Source organism: Sciurus carolinensis, chromosome 10 (assembly GCF_902686445.1).
Source record: "Sciurus carolinensis chromosome 10, mSciCar1.2, whole genome shotgun sequence".
NCBI lineage: Eukaryota > Metazoa > Chordata > Mammalia > Rodentia > Sciuridae > Sciurus > Sciurus carolinensis.
The window spans coordinates 129,561,205-129,582,110 of NC_062222.1; the positions used below are offsets into that span (position 1 = coordinate 129,561,205).

Genomic DNA, 20,906 nt, shown 5'->3' on the forward strand with positions numbered 1-20,906 from the left:
GTTTGTCCCCCACTAAAACCCCTCACCCACAAATTCATGTTGGAAACTAAGAACCAGTGTGATAGTATTAAGAGGTGGTCCTTTAAGAGGTGATTAGGCCATAGAGCTCTGCTCTCATGCATGGGAAGAGAGTCCTTCTAAAAGGGCTCAAGGGAACTAACTGGTTCTTTCACATGCTTTCTGCCACATGAAGACACAGAAACAAGGCACCATCTTGGAAACCAAGAACAGCTCTCACCAGACATCCAATCCACTGGACCTTGACCCTGGACCTCCCGTCCTCTAGAACTTTGACAAGATACATGTATGTTCCTTATCTATTACACACTCTTTGGTATTTTGTTATAGGAGCACATATGAACCACAACATGCACTTAACACATACAAGTTTCCATTTGCCCTAGCTCCTCGGATGTCTAGTTTTACTTTTGAAATATTATAATTAGTTTCACTCTTCTCTTTTTCTTTGTTTTATTTCTCATTTTTCCTTTTCTTTTTTCCCTTCATCTACTAGCAAAGAAGTTTTTCCTTAAGCAACTTGCAAAGAAACAGGTTATAGAAAATATAAATATGCCCAGACAGCTTCGGGTGAAGCCAGAAATAGGAGTGAGGGTACTGGGGAGTACTTCTTAAGCCAGGTTCTGGATCTAAAGTCAGAAAACTCGGGATAAATGCTCAATCTACCATTTGCTAACTGCACATTTACTGGAGTTCTTATCACCGGCACTTCTATTTCATCTTCTGTAAAATGGGCACAATACTCATAGTACTTACTCCACAGGATTTTGTTTTTTCTCCATAGGGTTCTTGTCAGAAGGAACATTTTTAATTCATGTAAAGAGTTGAGCATAATGCATGTGGTCCATAAAGTAGATTCATAAAACTGTCCTAGGAATCTAAGCTGTACTGAGAGGATTAAACCAAGCCCTAGCTTCCTGGTACACACAGCCAAAAATTGGGTAAGAGCAGGAATTAATCAAATGAAGACCACAGACCCTCTATGAATGCTCTAAAATTGTATGTGAAATTCTCCCGGCACATGCTTCTGAACCTTTTCCTCAGGAAAGAATCCTATACTTTCACTCCTAAAAGGATCTTTGATCCAAAGAGTGTTGAAACCTACCACAACTGGATGATATCTTCAAATTCTCTGGTCTCAAAATTCTGGAATTTCATGACTTGGTACTTACCTTCTGGGAAATCACTTTCCAGAACACTGAACCAGGGTTGTTACTACAGTCAGTCCTCCAGTGAGGGCAAGATTGATAGTTCAAGTCTAAAAGACAAAGTTTAGAGAAAATCACTAAAGTGGAAAAGGAAGCATTATCAATAAGCTCACTTCCTCCCTGGCCAATCACTGTGGGGCCATTTTCCAACAGCATCATTGCCAAAACAGAGGCCGGAGAATGGACACAACTCAACCTAATTTAACTAAGTGTCCCCTGACTCCCTTCCAAGTTCTTACCTTACTCTCCAAATTCCAGACAGGAACACAGTGACAGGTTTTGAGTCATCATTCTGGGAAATGGCAGGGAAAGTTCACCCAACAGTGCAAAGCCTCATCGCTATCCCCAGGTCCAGAGAGAATTAGGGGGAAAAGCAGGCCTTCAGGGGTCCCTCTCAGCAATCACTTCTCTGCTTCCTGACAACTCTCCTTTGTTAGCGCTTCCTTCCTGCCTCCATGAGTCTTTGCACTCTTGGGCTCAGATGGCCTCAGAGGCTCTCTGCATGTACCCCATCAAGACAGGCGGAGGCCCCAGTGAGGTAAGAGACACAGAGCGTGGAGGCACAGTGTCAGGGATGCTTCTCTCAAGACATCTGCCTTCATGCACCAACATGTAATGGGGGTGAGGTCCTGGGGACAGAGATGATTTAGATGGGAGTCCTGCCTTCAGAGAGCAGACGATGGAGTGACTTCCAAATCCCAGGCTTGGTTTGGGGGACTGTGCATCACCACCAGGAAGGTTGATGTTGAACTTTGTTTTGAAGGAAGAATAGGAATCTTCAGACAGACTCCATGCGCCCAGACAATGTGTGCAGAGGAACAGAGCTCTGAAACAGCCTAATGGGTTTAGATCCATTACGACTTGAATCTAGAATGTTCCCCAAAAGCTTTTGTGTTGAAGGCTTGGTCCCCAATGCAGCCCCGTACAGAGGTGGGGCTTTTGGGAAGTGATTGGGCCATGAGGGCTCTGAACTCATCAATGGATTAATCCTTGCCTGTCTGAATGGACTGCTGGGAGTTGGTGGAAACTGCAGGTGGTGGGGCATGGCTGGAGGAAGCAGGTCACTGTGGAAGGGCCAAGGAAGGGCTTCCTGTCCACAGGCCCCTCTTCTCTCTATCCCCCTCCCACTCCTGGCTGCTGTGGATAGAGAGCAGCTTTCCTCCTCCATTCCCTTCCACCATGCTCTTCTCAGCCACACAGCAATGGAGCCAGCTGACCACAGACTGAAACCCACGAAACTGAACCAAAATAAGTCTTTCTCTTCTAAGTTATCTATATCAAGCATTTTGGCCATAGTAATAAAGGGTGAGAAAGGGAATGATGAAGGATGAGACATAAAAGACAGAGGCCAGGTCATGTCAAAAAATTCAGACCTTCTCTGAAAAGCAAAAGAGAATATTTTAGTTTTCTGGTAGGAGACAGATACAATCACATTTTCATTTTAGGAAGAAACTTGTGGTTGCCAGGCTGACCTAAAGTTTTTTTTTCTTTATAAAGCACCCAGTCTCATGTACTTTGCTATAACAATACAAATTGGACAATGATAATCAGGTAGGGAAGTTGTATGAAGAAAGGCCCTAGATCCCTTTCCCGAATCCCTGAAATCAGAGATTGTGGTATTTGCCTGTTCCCAGTCTGGGTTGATGTAGGGTTGATCTTGAAGAAATACAATTCTACTCCCGCCTCCAAATGGGTGGACTTTTGTTCCCCACTAAAAGATGTGTTACTTCTACCTTCTTATGGTTGAATTATGTCCCCCCAAAATATACTGAGTCCTAACCCCTGGTACCTGTAAATGGACCTTATTTGGAAATAGGATCTTTACAGATGTAATGAAAATGATGTCATTTGGGTTGCTGGGAAATAATCCAGTATAACTGGTATCATTATATGAAGGGGAAATTTGGACAGAGAGAAAGAGAGAGAGAGAGAAAGGTGGGGGGGTAAGATGATATAAAGACACAAAGGGAGAAGACGGCCATGCAGAGCTTGGAAAATACATCTGTAAGTGAAATGCAAAAGGAAAAGGCAAAAAAGATTAGAAGGTAATAAAGTAAGAACATTATTGTAAAGCAAATAAATGGGGTAAAACTACATTAGGTTAAAAATTAGAGAAAAAACTTAAGTCAGAATAGGGAAAAATTAAAAACTTTCCCTTCTTCTTTCCACCATGTGGGAATACATCAAGGCACCATCTTGGATACAGAAGGAGAGCCCTTGCCGGATGTTGAGTCTGCCAGCGCCTGGATCTTGAACTACTCTGACCCCAGAACTACTGATAGCCCAGAGATAGCAGCAAGGTGGCAGAATAAGAAATCTCAGGCTCCACTCCCCCTACCCAGAAAGCTCAACCAGCAATTATCTAAAGACCACAACATCTTCTTGAAGGCTCCAGTATTTGGAAACAAGTGTGAAATGTCCACATAGTCCTCAGAGCCTAAGGAAAACTGAGTTGGAAGGGTTCTAAGAAGAATGGTCTCACTTCAACTATGCCACCCCCTCACCTCCCAAGTCAGCACGGCAACAGGTAGAGAGAGTTTCCCTGGGTTAATGGTTTCTACAGGGTGAACAAAAGAACTAGAAGCAGTCATCAGCTTCCCTAGCACAGACTCCAGTCTCACCTCATGGGTAACACTGGGGCAGAGGCAGGGGTGGATCACTTGGGGTCAGAGCCACAGGCCGACCCGTGAGTCTTGGTGGTACCTCTGTATTCCCAGCCAACTTCAAGCCCATCTGCAAAACTGAGCTGTCACTTTCTGAACTACACTGGAAATTCCAACCTAGCCTGAAGCATTCCTCTGCCTGGCTGGCGTTGTTGGTGGGCACTGTGAAGCTGGGTATGGGAACACTAGCTTGAGTCCTTAGACAACTCGTGTCCCCATACCCAGCTTCAGAGGGGACACCAACAATGCCAGTCAAGCAGGGGAATGCTTTCTCCAACCCATCTTGGAGAAGCAGAGTGAACCTGCTTGACCTGGAAGGTAAGCAGTGGTTCCGCTCCGTCAAGAAGCCAGTTGGTCAAAGGTCACTGAGAATAACCTCACCCAGATGGGCACGTTCCACCTCCACGCACTGTGGGGAAGCACTGAAGCTAGACCTGGCTGACAGGGGAGGTCAGTCTTTCTGAACGCAGTGATACGGAACTAGATATCAATAACAGGAGGAAATACATACGTATTCACAAATACCTAGAAATTAAACAACATGGAAATTAAACAGCATGGTCCCAAACAACAAATAAAATAATGAAAAAATTAAAACAGAAACTAAAAACTATCTCAAGATGAATGAAAACAGTCATACAACATGCCAAGACTTAAGAGATATATCAAACTTAGTTTTAAGAGGAAAGTTTACCCCAATAAATGCCTACATCCAAGAGAAGAAAGATTTCAAATAAATGATTTAGTTTATGCCTCAAGGAACTAGAAAAAGAATAACAAACTAAGCTCGAAGTTAGCAGAAAAAAAGCTATTACATAAAGAGCAGATCAGAAAAAAAATGAAATAAAGACTAGAATAACAGAAAAATCAATAAAACTGAGTTAGTTATTAAAAACGATAAGTGAAATCAACAAACATTTAGCTAGACTAAGGAAACAAGAGAAGACTCAAATAAATAAAATCAGAAACAAAAGAGGAGACAACTGATACCACAAATATAAATGTTCATAAGAGACTACTATTGACAATTTCATACTAACAAATTGGATCACCTAGAAGAAATCAATTCCTAGATAAATGTAACCTCTGAAGACTGAATCATGAAGTAATAAAAATTCTGAAGAGACCAATATTGAGCAAGCAGATTGAATCAGCAATAAAAAGTCTCCCATTAAGGAAAAGCCCAGGATCTGATGCTTCACTGTTGAATTCTACCAAATACTTAGAGATCTAATACCAATCCTTCTAAATAAAAAAAAAAAAAAAAAAAAAAAAATGGAGGTTGAAGAATACTTTCAAAGTCTTTTTTTCAAGGCCAGCATTACCCTGATTCCAAAGCCAGGCAAGGATCTTACAAGAAAAGAAATTTACATCTAATATCCTTGATGAGCACAGAATAAAAGTCTTCCATAAAATTCTGGCAAACTGAACCCAACAATACATTACAAGAATCAGCCCTCATGATCAAGTGGGATTGGTCCCTGAGATGCAAGAATGGTTTAACACCCACAAATCAATAAATGTGATACAGCACATGAACAGAATGGAGGGGGACATCTGCATGATCATCTTGTTGATGCAGAAAAATCTATTTGACAAGATAAAACATCCCTTCCTGATGAATATCTCACCAAATTAGTCTGTGGACAAAGACAGACTGACATCAATATTAAAAGAAAAGAAAAACTGAGAGAAGTAAATTTGCCACTTTGGGCCAGAAGACAGGGAGAACGATGTGACTGTTAAGAGCATGAGTTTTGCCCCACTGTGCACAACTGTAATCCCAGTACCTTGGGAGGCTGAGGCAGGAGGATCTCAAGTTCAAAGCCAGCCTCAGCAAAAGGGAGGCACTAAGCAGTGCAGTATTTTAAGTAAAATACAAAATAGGACTGGGGATGTGGCTCAGTGGTCGTGTGCCCTTGAGTTCAATTCCCTGTATTGAAAAAAAAAAAAAAAGAGCATTTTGAGTTTTTAAGCCAGTCTTCCTGGGTTTGCTACAGCCCTGACACTTATCAGCTGCAAGTCACTTAACCCTGCACCTTGGACTTCTCATCTATAAAATGTGATCACCAAGGGCCCTCGTGGCCTGAGAAGGGTTAAAATTTATACAGCATGCAGATCATGAGCACTTTGTAAGTGCTCAGTATTAGCCCTTGTTATTAACTTACAAAGGACTTCTATTAATAAGAAAATAACAGGCACTTCAATAAAGGGTTAAAATGTATGAACTGCCCTTTTACAGAAAAAAATGAAAATATTTACTATGTGTGTGGGTATGCTCAGCATCACAGAGAAATTCGAAATAAATTGGAGGGCCATTTCTTTATCAAATGAGTTAAAAAGTTTTGAAATATTAATAATTGGAGTTGATTGTATAGGTAAATAAACAACTTCATATATACTCTTGATGAGAGTATAAATCGTTGTCACCTTTGAAATGACATTTTATCAGTTTCTATCACAATTTATTCTTTAACACTGAAATTCAGTTTGTAGAAATTTACCTTTCAGTAACACTTCCAACATGCAGGTGTGTGTGTGTGTGTGTGTGTGTGTGTGTGTGTGTGTTTCTTGTAATAATTATAGTAATAGCAACAAATACGCGCACGCACACACACACACACACACACACACACACACAAAAAAAAAAAAAAAAAAACCTTAATGTCCGTCAATAAAACTGGTTAATGATGTAGGCTTTTATAAGAACGTGGAAAGTCTGGAGGTGTGGCTCAGTATGAGGCCCTGAGTTTCATCCCCAACACTGCAAAAAATCAAAAGAAGAAAGCGAAATCGCAGACCTGTATGTGCACATTTTAAATATTTGTGTTTATATGGTCATAGGGAAAATTCTAGAAGGATATGTACCAAATTGTTGACAATAGTTACCCCCTTGAGAAAAGATGTGAGGTTGGAGGTGGGGGAAGGATTCAGGGTGACCTTTACTTTTTATTTTTATGCATTTCTGTAATATGCAAGTATCCCTTTCAATAAACAGGTTTCCTTTTTTAAAATTAAAATAATGCAAACCTGGGATGAAGAAGCTGCAGTAAGAAAAGCTTTATAAAATAGCCAAAAGCAATTTGAAAAAGTATAAAGTAAAAAAAATCCACTATATAAATAAAAAAGAAAAAATTGAAAAGCGATCAATGGGCTTTAGTGAGCAGAGAACACCTATCCCCAGGAGGACATTCTGGGTCTTTCTGGGCATCTGAGAGATGACAACAAAGCCGGACGGCCCTGAGAAGGAAAGGAGCCCCTGCAGCCACCACGGGGTTCTGTGGCGCAGGCACAGCCGGTCCCTCTGAGGCTTCACCCTGCTCTAGAACTCTCTGGGGCTGAATGATGCCCTTATGGAAAGCGAGCACCAAGAATTTAGAAGCAGGCTGCTTTAGCACTCAGAGGAGATCAAGGAAGCAACCCCAAAACCTGCAGCCAACTCTTGAGGGAGCAGGGATTTGTCCTGGGATGCATTTCTATGAACTGGAGCTATTGTTAAAGGCATCAGCACGGCTGGCTGCCTGTGGTTCCTTCCTCCACACTGGCTTCTCGGGGCCCCTGCAGAGCACAAGGCTCCTCTCCCCAGTGCGTCCCCGTGCGGTCGCGTGGCTCCCGTCCTCACCGGAAGTGCTGGGGTCTCCACACCAGGTGAGGTCGTCAGCCATGTAGCCCAGCAGCGTGTCCTCCAGGGTGAAAAACTCCCGCTGCACCCATGTGTACTGATGAGCCAGGTCTTTTGATTTGCTCCAAAACAGAGTCTAAGAAAGAAAGAACACAACCCATTATCGAGATCAATTCAGAGGGCCCCAAAAATAGTCCACAATTCTGAAAGGAAAGAAAACAAACTGTCGGAGTGAATCACATACGGTTAGGGCAGGGATTGCTGTGCATCCTGGGTTCTGTGTGAAAGAGAGTGTGTGGCTGTGTGTGTGGCTGTGTGTGTGTGTGTGTGTGTGTGTGTGTGTTCTAGGTCACAATGTAAATGAAATTATTTTTCTGGATTGTAGTAAAAATAAAATCTGGAGACCACTGATCAAAATTTTATAATTAACATGGGATAAGATCACAGCTAGAGGAGACAGGGAATTTCAATATTTCTAAAGTTATTGACTGAGAATTCTTTTTTGCCTATGTGCTGCTTTCTGGAAGAAATTCTTGAAAAGCTCCCCAAGTCCTTCACTTTCCCCAGATCTCTCCTAATCCCACAAAAAAGAAGAGGCTTTATTTCAGGGTCTGCCTCAAAGCTGTGAGCAGTCAAATTTCAGGATAGTATTGTGTCCCATCAACCTATTCATCGCTAGCAGGACGCCGTGGAAGGTGGTGGGCAGCGGCAGAGGCCCTGAAGTGCAGCTCCTTGTTAGAGCCTGCATCACCTCCTATCAGCCTTTGACCTTGGGCAAGCAAAGCACGGCTCAGCCCCCTTTCTAGACCTGTAAAGCAGTAGCCATGCTGACTGTAATCAGCTCGTGTGATGCTGGGGAGATTAAATGAAGTAATGCAGATAGAATTCTGAGCATAGTGTCAACGCTTTTTGCCCATGTGACCAGGGCTATTTGCCAAGCACCTCCTCTGTGCAGAACTTTGTGATTGGTGCACCAAGAAGAGCCTAGTGACCCGGCTCACTCAGCCTGGGATGCAAGGCTGTCATTTGTAGATGGATTTAATGGCTTCTCAAAGACAGCTTCTGGCCCGTGGGATTGTTGCCTTAAACACCGACTTTAGAAACGATGTGGCCATGACAGACCTTTTCTGGTATAGTGAGTGTATTAAAACACAGGCTTCTCTGGGTGCCAGTCTTGTGTATTTACACTTCAACCAGCCTAACCAACCTGGGCAATCACTGGTCACCTAAACTCACCAAGCCCTGGGTTTCTCACGGGTGAAATGGGGATGCTGATGCCTGGCTTGCCCATGCCTGACGGCCGTGCAGGTCCAAAAAGATAAGGGTTAGGTGGGCCCTTTGTAAGCAGAAAGAAAAAAGTGAAAAACAGCACTCTTCAAATGGAAAGTGGCATTTCTACTGTTTATTTATTTGTCTATTAATTATCAGAGGTCAAGGGAAATTTTGTAATTATACAATGTTGGGTTATTTTTGTTTGCCTCTTTGTGTTGGGTTTGGTGTTAGATTTGTTTTGCCTGATTTTTGGCCACTTCTCCTTTCCTGTATCTGAGGCCCCATTTCTCTCCTACCTTCCTTCCCCAGATGTCCTAAACCCTGATGACATCCCAGATCCCCACTCACCCAACAAACTCCATCCCCATCAACAACACCCAGATTCTAATGCCTGGGTATTTTCCTCCTTCATTTTTATCAAAACCTGGTCCTGTGACCTCTTCCTGCTGGCTCCAGTCCTCAGTTTTTAAAAATCAATCGCTTAGCCAGGCATGGTGGCACATGTCCTATAATCCCAGTGGCTCGGGAGGCCGTGGTAGGAGGATCTTGACTTCAAAACCAGTCTCAGCAACTTAGTGAAGCCCTAAGCAATTCAGCAAGACCCTGTCTCTAAATAAAATATTTAAAAGGGCTGGGGATATGGCTCAGTGGTTAAGCACCCCTGGGTTTAATTCCAGGTACAAAAAAAAAAATCAATCTCTTGTCCCAGTTACCTTGTTGCAGGGTATAGTTTGAGTGACCAAATTAATCAGTGGTTGATAGTCTTCTTTTGTGATGTTGCAAGGATTCTTGGAAAGAAATGCACTTTTAAATGCATCCACTATCTTTCGGCAGTCTTCATCTCTGTGAGATAAGACATGAGAAATAAAAGAAAACATAGATTTTAAAAATATTTTTGAAATATAATTACCAAAAAAAAAAAAATCTCATTTAGGAAGTACCTACTAGGTGCCAGGTAGTTTGTTCACATCATCTCACCTAACGTGTGCAACATCTTCTTAAGGTGAAACTAGCCTCCCTGCTGGGGCTCAGTGAGGTCAAAATGACCTTCCCTCATTGACAGAGTCTACAAAGCGGCGGAGCCAAGATTCAGATCTGTGTGCCAGGGCTGGGGTCAGTCATTAGTGCTCAGTGGACTGACTGTCAGAGGAGGCTGAGAAGATCAAATGAAGACAACCAGTTTCCTCTTCCCCACCCTTCACACAGTATAAAAATGTTTCAGGATTCCTACTGCCTTCAGGAAAGTCCCAATTCCTCATTGAACTCTCCTTGAGTTCTCCCATCTCTTTGTGGGCACTATGCCCATTGTCTGCAATGCTGTCTTCGCCATATCTGCCTGCTGAAGTCTAGCCACACTTCATGCCCAGGTCCTGCCCTGAGCAGGTCCTGAGGGTGTCACTCTGCTGTTCCCATAATTTGGGAGGCCTCCTGACCCATGTGTGCTGTGAGCTTCTCCCGCGATGAGGAATACATGAGGGTCAGGCCGTCATTTACCCATGGTTTAAGGACTTCTTAAATCATAACTCATCTCAAAGATCATGATTTCTAGAGAACCCTCTATTCTCCTAAGGACATTAAATCTGCTTCCCCATGGTTAGCCTCAAATTCCTGTTCTAAAGGAAAACTGGCTACAAACAGGCTTGTCTGCCCAGAATATGTTCTCAGATTGAGTGGAAGATTGAATATGATTCCTGTGATCCAAATATATGTATGCTTTAAAGATCTCACTTTCTGAATGGAGAAGTAAGAAACTCCAAAATTCTGCTCCTCCGTAAAAGCAATAGGAACACAGGCAAGAACCATTAATACCAACTTTTCAGAACTCTGAAAATTAAAGAAGTGAGTGTTTTTTGTTTTTTTTTTTTTAAGTGAAAGCGAACTCTTGGTTAGAGTAGTGATCCTTGTAGCTTTTTAGCTTGCCTGACTGCCATTCATTCTCCCCAGCTCCGTGTCAACCTTGAAATCCAACAGCTCCTCTACCTGTGAAAAACGAGCTGCCAGCCATTGGAGTGTGGAGCAAGACTGATCTCCCCAAATGTCCCCATACCCAGAGAACTGTCCTCATTCAATCTGTCTAAATGCTTACTGAAACGCCCACATGTCAGGACTTGGCTTTCTTTGACAAGACTGAGTTCAGTCTGGGTGAATAACACTACCTACTGGGCATTCATGAAAACAATTGATGCAGTTATATAACAGCAGGTGCATGAGGTGGCCTTACCCATTGGGGCTTTCAAGACAAAAAACTTAAAAGGAAAAACTGGGGAATCAAATATCCACAGGAATGAAAAGAAAGTCTCCCCAAATAAGAAATATCCAAAAATCTATAAGAATTATTATTATTATTATTAATTATAAGAAATATAGAGAAAATCTGGAGTTGAAAGCAAACAGCTGAAATGAACATTTCACTGGAGGGGCCAATGTCAGATTTGAACCGGGTGGAATCAGTGAACTTGAGGTCAACAACACAAGCATAATGGGATCTGCAGGAGAAGAGGAGACAAAGGGGCAGGAAAAATGTTTTTGAAGAAGTAATGCTCGCAAACTTCATAAATTTGATAACTAAAATTATTAAAAGAAAACACAGACTATAAATCTTTATAACGTTGGATTAAGCAATGTTTGCTTAGCTTTGACACCCAAAGCAGAGTGACAAGAGAAAAAAAATAGATGTCATACTTCATGAAAGTTGAAAACTGATGTTCCTCAAAGGACACCACCCAAGTGAACAGAAAGCTCACAGAATGGGATTAAATGTTTTTAAATATATTATTCTTGATTGGGGACTAGCATCCAAAACAACTGAAAACTCTTACACATCAGTGATAACAAGGTAACCCAATTAGCAAACTGGCAATGAATTTTAATTCACATCTTTCCTCAAGAGATATAAAAATCACCAAGAAGCACGTGTAAAGCACTAGACCTTGTTAGTCACTAGACAACTAGAAATGAAACCCACAAGATGACACCTCATACCTACAAGGACAGTGTGATGGGTTCCACTGTGCCCCTCCCCCACTTGCGGGTTACATTTAACCCCCAGGACCTGGAACATGACCTTATTTAGACACAGGATGGTTGCAGGATGCAGTCAGATAGGAGGAAATGTCTACCGTTCTATAACACAGTGGAGCAACTGTGGCGGACAACAATTAATCTGTGTATGTTAAAATAGTTACAGAAAGGGTTTTGAATGTTCCCAACACAAACAAATAATAAGTTTCCGAGGTGGCAGCTGTACTAGTTACTTTGATCTGAGCATTACCTGTTGTATACATGTATTGCAGTGTCACACTGCACCCCATAAATATATATAATTACTAGGTGTCAATCAAAATGAAAGAAATAGTGTCATTGCAGATATACTCAGTTATGTAAAATAATCCCCAGGCAATTCTGATGCACCGTTAGTTTGAGAACCACTGTATTTTGTATGAAAATGTAAAATTCAACAGAACTTTCTTTCCAACGTTTGGGCAGAACATCTCAGCTTTGTCTGCTCTTGTCTCTGAAAGTTTATATCAGGAATCTATTGTCGACCTGTCTTTCTCCATAAGTTTTATATATCCAAGGGGAAAAAAAGCAATAACATTTTGCACCTCAGTGTCATTCAGAATTTATGGGCACCGTGGGTAGTTCAGAGAAATGGTGCTTTGGCTGCTACTTTGCTTTAAGGGATTATGTTTTATTCCATTAATTAATGCAGTGGCCATCTCAGGAACTTCGTGTTCTGGATTCCAGCTCTCTCATAAAACTCTCCTACCTCTTTCCTCAGCAGCATGTGCATGACATAGGGCAGACAAAGATTAAGGCATAAGAATTTTCCACTACAAAACACCTGGCGGGAAAGAGAACTTATCATGTGCTGAGTACCTGCCACGTACCAGATGCTTCCAGGCGTGTACGGTTATTTTATCACCAAAAACACACACAGCTCCAAAACTGCTTTTGTGATTTTTAGGTGTAAAGAGACCACCAGTTCACGAAACTACATCATAAGGGTTCAAAAAATCCCAGGTTAAAAATTTAGCAGTTCCTTGTTTAGAAGGTGCAGAGCTATGGAGCATTGGAGTTGAAGGTGACCCTGGAAAAGTATTAACCCACTCTCTCCCCCTCTCCTTCTAATGGACCAGTGCCTCCTGTGTGTCCTACAGAATGGGGGAAGCAATGAGAAGTTTGGAGACAGGCCTTAGAGGCTATTTTTCACCTGGGGTGTAGAAGTCAGACTTAAATATATGTTAAAATTGAAAGGAGCCAGGACGGCAGAGGGAGATGGCAGCTGATCTTTCTGACCAAAGAATCAGCGTAGAAGGATTAGGAATCATTTCTTTAAGTTCAATATATACATTTTTTTTTTTTTTTTTTTTTTCTGTTCCTACCTAGGAAGCCCTGGTCAAGAGAGCTCCAAAAATGCCTGCTACCTGGGAGAGGGAGGCTGGGAGCCGGCAGCTGTTGGCCTAGTAGCTGTTCCCAAGGGCTCAGTCTGTGCCTGAGGCTCAGTCCCACCTGGGCCAGCAGCGCTGTTGGAAGTCATGAGTCCAGAGGACCTCAGCTCTGGCCATACTCGAGGATCAGCTGGAGAGTTTGGAAAAGCCAAAGATCCTGGGTCAGACCAACTAAGTCAGAATGGGAAAGTGGAAGAGAGGACCCTGGGATTTTATAAGAAGTTCTCCTAAATGATTCTAAGAAGCAATGAGGGATGAAGACAAGGGATCTCATTGACCCCTTTCATTTCACAGGTGAAAAACAGGAAGTTCAGAGAGAGAGAGAGAGTAATGGGCCCAACTTCACATAGCTCTTCAAGGTTAGCCATTAGTTACTGGACAGCTTTACTGAGCACTGACCCTGGTTCCCTAGCCCCTCCACTGCCACCCACCAACCCCTCAACTCTATTTCCACTTGCTTACAGCTCTCAGCCTTTGTCATCAACACCACATTGCTGCAGTGACCACAAAACCACACGATTAACATTTACCAGGGCTTTCTTCAGGTGGGTGTCTGGCCAAGCCTTTCAGAGGCAATTCATAGGTTTCTTATTCACACAGACCTATCATTATTTTCTGCCTTTAACTTTTAAACTCAGAAAACCAAATGACTTGCCCAAGACTCCCTAAGTATCCCAGTCAGAATTTGCTCCTTGGATCACCCATGTCCTGAACCCATACTTTCAACCAGTGAGGCTATCCCAGGAGTAGGCTATCCCAAGCGTGGCTCCCAGTGACGGGGGCGAGATCTGAGTTATTTCTAAAGGGAAAGAGTAATGCGTAATATCATTTTGAACTGCTCAGATACATGTCCTTCTTCATAAGGTCATCAAACCTGGGCATCCTCAATAGTTGTCTGTTAAAAACAAACCATTCCCTGCTGGTGTTCACACTCCATGATGCAGCCCCTCCCTGGGCTGTTACCACCAGTAAGTGTGCCCAGACTGGCTGCAGTCACAGGATGCCTTGAAGAAAGTCTGGGCTCTTCTAACGTGGGGTCTCCTGTCTTATGTATGCCCACTATTTCTGCTCTCAAGACTTGGTCATTTGGTAAGAAACAATGAAACTACCCAAGTCTAAGCACAACAGAAATACTGGAATTATTTTTTCATGCCTCTCCCATTTCTTTTACATTTTCAACTGGAGTAAAATATAAATAACCTACAGTTTATGAGTTGCTAGAAGTGTAAACGTACTGCCAAGCCTGGATGGCTCTTACTTATTTGTTTCTGTGGTGCTGGGGATGGAACCCAGCACACTAGGCTGGTGCTCTACAATGAGCTCCATCCTAGCCCTATCTTGACTGTTCCGAAGTGTCAAGTTCATTGCCATTAAATACATCACACTGTTAGGCAACCAGTCTCCCAACTTCTGTTCAATCTACAAAACTGAAACCCTAACTCACTAACCCTAACTCTCCACGCTTCCTTGTCCCCAGCTACTGGCAACCCACCTTGTAATTTCTGTTCCTATCAACTTCACAACTTAAGCAGATTCCTATTAGTGGAATCAAGTAGTATTTGCCTTTTTGCAATTGGCCGATTTCATTCAGCATGACATTCTCAAGGAGCATCCATGTTGTGGCGGGCATCAGAACTTCCTCCCTTTCCAAGGCTGAGCAATATCCTCTGGTGTATGAGCACCACACTTTACTTATTCATTCAGCAGTCAGTAGGCACTTGGGTTGTTTCCTGCACCCATTCTTTCATTTCACATTTGCTAAGGACCCACTGTGAGCCTCATGCCAGGGGCTATAAAGATACCTGCATATCATTGTTGTCCTCAAAGCACTCATGCTGAGACATAGAGCAATAGGAAAGAAGAAAACTCATTACATTTGGGGCCCTGGCTATTTGCCCATGGCATTAAAACTTGAAAACATGATAAAGAGTAATGGGGCATTTTCTGCTATAGAGGAATAGAAACAGACCCATCTACATTTATAACCACCGTGGGTTTGATTTCAGCTACTTTCTGGCATGTGGTGGTTCCAGGGTGATTCAAAATACAGCCAGCAAAGAGGATGGTTTGGTCAAGTGACAGCCCAGCAGAAAATACAGTAATAACTTTATAACCATGCACTTACACAGAGCTTGGAAAAACTGACAAGTGTTACTTTACATTTCAGTGAAAAATGCAAACTTATAGAAAATAGAAAAAAGACGTGTGAGTTGGGAGTTGCCTCTGGGAAGAAGAATGAAGGGAACCATCTACTTTTACCCCATATCTTCATATGTTGTTTGCTTATGGCAAAAATAGATTTGTATATTATGCAAATGATCTAAAAAGTGGGCTTTAAATTTTTTAAAGATTTAAGATCCAATGTGATCACAACCCATTTAAATAACTGGAAAAAAAATATCCACAGTAATCAAAGTGTGTTTGAAGGATAGTCATCACTGCATACTGAGAGTACCAGGACTGTTTTGTGACCTTCTCTTTTCGTCCTTATATTTTCAATTTTTCTATAGTAAGCATACACAACAATGAGGTCATAGCAAAATTTTCATTTTGTTGTTAAGTTACGTGTGCAATTAGATCAAATGTTTGAGATTCCTGGAAGGTCTTAGAAAATGGGAACATTTCAGAAGATGTCAAACTAGGCACAGTTGCTCATGCCTGTAATCCCAGTGACTTGGGAGGCTGAGGCAGGAGGATTGCTAACTGGAGGCCAGCCTGGAAAATTTTGTGAAACCTTGTCTCAAAATAAGAAAATAAATAAATAGGGCTGAGCTTGTAGCTCAGAGGTTCAATCCCCAGTAAGAAGGAAAGAAAGGGTGTTGGCGATGAAGGAGGAAGGGGAAGATAAAGGGGAGACACCCCTGCTATTCTGTGTCCTCTCCCTTGTGTTTTGGTTGCACTGTGCTCTTCTCACCCCTTACCCAGTTAACCACACCATGTAACCAGGAAAGGCATAACGTGGGTGTCCCTAAACCGTATGCTGAGTTCTGACGATGTGACCGGCATGGCAAGGGACTGAGGCTGCAGACCACTTCCTTGCATCTCTAAGCAAGACTAGATTGCCAGATCGCACGCTGTACCCAGAATCAAGTTTTACAAATGCAGTCGGGTGATAGGTAATGAAGAGGCTCAGGTAAAACAAGGAGAGGATGGCCCATCTCACAAAGCCCCCTGGTCCCACCTTCCTTCCTTCATGGGCCACGTGCTTTCTGGCCCAGAACCCTGGGTCAGGTCACTAAGGGTTTTGCAGGGTTCCTCACAGAGCCAGAAGGAGTTCAGTGATGAAGCATCCCCTTTCCCTCCATAGAGAGCTCTACAGTTTACACCATTCCCCAGGGAGTCATGCCGCACAGATGCTGAATTTCTTTCCCAGAAGTAAGCCTTTAGTGAAGGACATCTTTGAATGCTCATGGCATTCAAGAACTGAGTCTCTGTTTAGCCACTGTGGCCAGCCTGTCTACCCAGAGGTCCAGGCGACAGGGACAGTGGGCCAGTCCGTGGCCTCCCTCCTCTCCCTGGGGAACAGCCCTTCCTGATCGCAGGCCAGCCGCTTTACCTCCTTCCCACCCCAGGCTAAAGCACACGGGTTCCATGTGCAGATGTTGGAGACGAAAAAGCAGCACAGCCCCTGGCCCTCAGGAGCTGGCCTGGCCTCACTGCTAGGTCTCAGTGTCCTCCAACTTGACAGGACACTGTGGGCTGTGGCATGATCACATAAGGGCCAATGTCATTGCTAATGGAGCAAATGTGATTTCTTTGGCTATTCTAGCTTGGGCCTTCTTTCTTCCCGGCTGGTGGACAGGATTTATTAAGATAGTATATGACAGAATGATCCCCACACCTTTAATTCCTGGTAACAAGCAAGCAAAGCCAGCCTCCTTGAACCTTCCCTGGTCTCTCCAGACTAGCCAGACTAGCCGGAATCCTCTAAGTCCCCCCAGGACCCCCTCCTGTCCCTGTGAGGTGTTCTCCCCCCTTACAGAGAGCAGCAAGCCCCTCTGTCCCATTACAGTGTGACTCCAGTGGTCTTGGGTGGGGGCATGGACAGTAATGAATGCTCTTGAATGGGATCTTAAAGAATCAAAAACATCTATGAAAATAGGCATGACTTATTGTGTTTATGCTTGCCAGAAGCTTTACGAGCGACTTCTGGAAGGCTGGAGAAATCTTAATCCGACAGCAGTTTTCTGCTTGTCCCCCCCAGATGGGGACCTGGGACTCAGCACTGTGCAGGCTACACAGACATCAGGACTTAAGGTCTGTGGCACATCCTCCCTTTCCTCCCACTCTGCTCCTGTCAACGGGTCCCAGACCTCTCGCTCACCCTGTCCCCCACCAGTCATTCCCTCCAGCTCACCTCTCACCCCTCCTGGTCCTCTGACGTAACCCGAGGTAGGCTGACGCCAGGTGCCCAGAGCTGGAGGAAGGAAGGGGGCCGTGACTGCCGCACAGTGCTCCCCTGGTGACAGACACCCCACTAAGCACCAACACACACCTACCCTGACACCTCCCACTCGCCCCTGGGAGGGCACTGCCCTTGGCCCTGTTCCAGAAGACTCAAGCTCAGTGCAGCTTCTACCTTGCCCGAGGTGGCGGAGCTGCCTTACAGGCCAAGCTTTGTTCTTTTTCCAGGACGATGCTGCCTCCCACAGGAAATCTTAGATCATGGCCCTTCTCCCAAAGAGAGTCGGTTCTAACATAAATAAAAATCAAGGCCTGGGGGAGTTATCATATCCCTAGGCCACATGGAAGGTTCAAGATCAGAAGCAGGCACACTATTCCCAGGCACCAGGGTAAAATGAGTGGAGCAGAAGAAAGAGTTAGTCTTATGCCAGCGTGAAGAAACAGATTTGGTGGTTAAACCCGGTTCGTACGTGGACCACCAACTATAGATGTTCTAACTCTGTGCAGTCTCTAAACCTGCATCGTTCCCTAAATAGCAGCCATGTTTCAAAGTCCCCATCAGTCAAGGCATATCACCTTCTTGTGTTGCTCCCATGTAAAGCTCTCACACCCTAATCTGCTTCTCTAAAAGCACTTAGATCTTGGGTAGAAATATGCAATACTGTAATTTTCCAGTCGTCCGGTCCTGCAGGGCGGGCTGTCTGTTCAAGGGAAACAAGCATGTTCATCAGCTCTTGAATCCTCAAATGGGAGGCCACTGGAGCCTGTTCCTCAGGCCAAGGCTGCCATCTTGTGGGAGAAGGAGTGATGAGACTTGGGAAGCATTAAGACTTTCTAAGTATGGTGTTGAGGTGAGAACCTACACCATTACCCTGTGTGTTTATATGATTACCCGAACGGTGTGACCCACATAGTGTACAACCAGAGACGTGAAAAGTCGTACCCCATTTGTGTACGATGAATCAAAAAAAAAAGATCTGAAAACTCTTCAGGCTGAAAGGAAGGACTGAAGAGAAGTTCAATCCCCAGTAAGAAAGAGAGAGGTGGGGGGAGGAAGGGAAAAAAGAAATAATTCATTAATTCAGCAAATACTTATTGAACATACATTATGTTCTAGGTGCATTTATGAGCCCATAGGATATACCAGAGAACAAAAGGAGACAAAAGTTCCTGTTCTTGGGAGAGTGTACATTCTACTAGAGCAGGATTAACAATAAACAATAAATGTAATGAATAGTAAATTACACAACATTTGTTTTAGTCAATTTTTTTTTTTTTTTTTTTTTTTTTTTTTTTGGTCACTGTGACCAAAAGACCTGACATAGAGGAGGAGAAGTTCATTTTGACAGACAGAGTCCATTGCTGTGGGCCCAAGCTAAGGCAGAACATCATGGTGGAAGGACGTGGTAGAGGGGCGCTTTCCCACTCATGGCAGCCAGGAAGTGGAGAGGGAGAGAAGGTACCACGGGGCAGGTGCTCCCTTCTAGAGCATGTCCCCAAGTGACCCACCTCCTGAAGCCATGCCCACCTGCCCGCCTGACTAGGTTACACCTCTCATAATCTACTCACATTGCCTAACACAGGAGTTGTGGGGGAGACCTCATGTCAAACCATAGCAATATGCTACAAATATGTGAAAAGGAGAAAATAAGTAGGATAAGAGTCAGGAGTGTGGGGAAGGAGATGGCAGTATTCAGCAGTAAGTGAGGCGGGGACAATAGGTAGCACTGAGCAAAGAACTGAAGGAAGCCAGGGGCTTAGCCATGCAAACATCCAAGGGAAAGCAACATGCTGGGCAGGACAAACCTCGCCAGGGCTGTAATACCTGATCTGTTCAAGAAACATCAAGAAGACAGTGTGGCTGGAGCAGAGGAAGCAAGGAGCAGGGCTTTGTTAGTCATTGTAAGGAACCAGACTTCTACCTGTGGTGAAGTGGAGCCACAGAGAACTGTGAGCACAGAAGGACGTGATGTTGCTTAAATTACAAGGAATCCCTCTGCCTGGTTTGTTGAGTGCACTCTGAAAAGGGGAAAGGCAAAGGTAGGTAGACCAGTAGTCTGGCAAGTGAACTGGGTTCACTGTGAATTTCCTAATGAATTGGGTGCCAGGTATTAGACAAAATGATATGGGATCAATGATAATTTCACAGGTTGAGGCCTGAGACACTGGAAGGATGGAGTTGCCATCAGTTGGAATGAAGAAGGGTCATTGCAATAAAATTATAAGAATGCACAAGTAGAAAATACTGAGCCATAAATTTAACAACTGTTTGCAAGACTTTTACTCTGAAATCAAAACAGTGCTGAGAGAAATTTTAAAATATCTCAAATATACAGAGAGGTATACCATATTCATGGTTTGGAAGACTCAAAACTAAGATGGTAACTAGAAAAGGTATTTATAGATTTAACAGATTTCAAGTCACAATTTCCACATATCTGCTAAAAATATGAACACTAGTTCTACATTTATGTGAAAATACAAATAACCTAGCCAAAGCAATGAAAGAAAGAAAGAGCACTATAAGGCTATTGGACTGTGAGATGTAACAAAAGGATAGTGTGATCTAGATAATATATTAATGGTGAAGGAATAGACACCAATCTAGGGAATAGAAAAGAGTTCAGAAAGCAATCTGTATTTGCATGTAATATTCAGCAAAGGTGTCAAAACAATTCAATGGGGAAAAGAGAATCCTTTCAATAAATGATAGATTTTCATATGTGATCAAAGTGAAAAGGAAATTAACCCTTGCTTTAATCCCATAAACAAGAAATTAACTAAAAGTAGATTAAAAACTTAAAGCATAAGCAATATACCAAAGAAAAAATAAGTTGAATCCTACCTAGATTTAAAAACAAAAATCTTTGTTCCAAAAGTCTCCATTAAGGAAAAGTGAAAGTCACGTCGCAAAATGAAAGAATGTATTTTCAGTACACATCTGACTAAGGACTTGTCTTCAGGATACATTAAAAACCTTTTGCAAGTCAATAGTAAAAACAGAAAACTTATTTTTGAAGATGGGCAAAATATTTGAATACTTTCTTCAGTAAATCTACAAGACAATGCTCAACATTGTTAGTCATGAGGGGAAGGCACAATAAATAAATATCAGATCATAGAAGAGATCACAGAGACCCCTGACATACAGCCAAGACAGCAGCACAAAGCCCCTGTGAAGGATCACTACTTCACAAGTGGTACTGGCACAAATGCCTGTCAATCTGGGGTGGGGATGAAATTAGGACACTAGTTTCATTCCCACCAA

General features: G+C 43.1%; 1 protein-coding gene across 1 annotated transcript in view; it reads right to left on the bottom strand.

Annotated features, from left to right (window-relative positions):
* Window positions 1-20,906, bottom strand: part of Cd38 (CD38 molecule) — a 43,857-nt gene that overhangs the window by 7,540 nt on the left and 15,411 nt on the right. The window contains exons 2-4 of the mRNA XM_047566534.1: window positions 9,497-9,626; window positions 7,512-7,647; window positions 1,191-1,276 (exon numbers count right to left, since the gene is read on the bottom strand). Of these exons, the coding sequence (XP_047422490.1) occupies window positions 1,191-1,276; window positions 7,512-7,647; window positions 9,497-9,626 (352 nt within the window). The remainder of the gene's footprint in view (window positions 1-1,190; window positions 1,277-7,511; window positions 7,648-9,496; window positions 9,627-20,906) is intronic.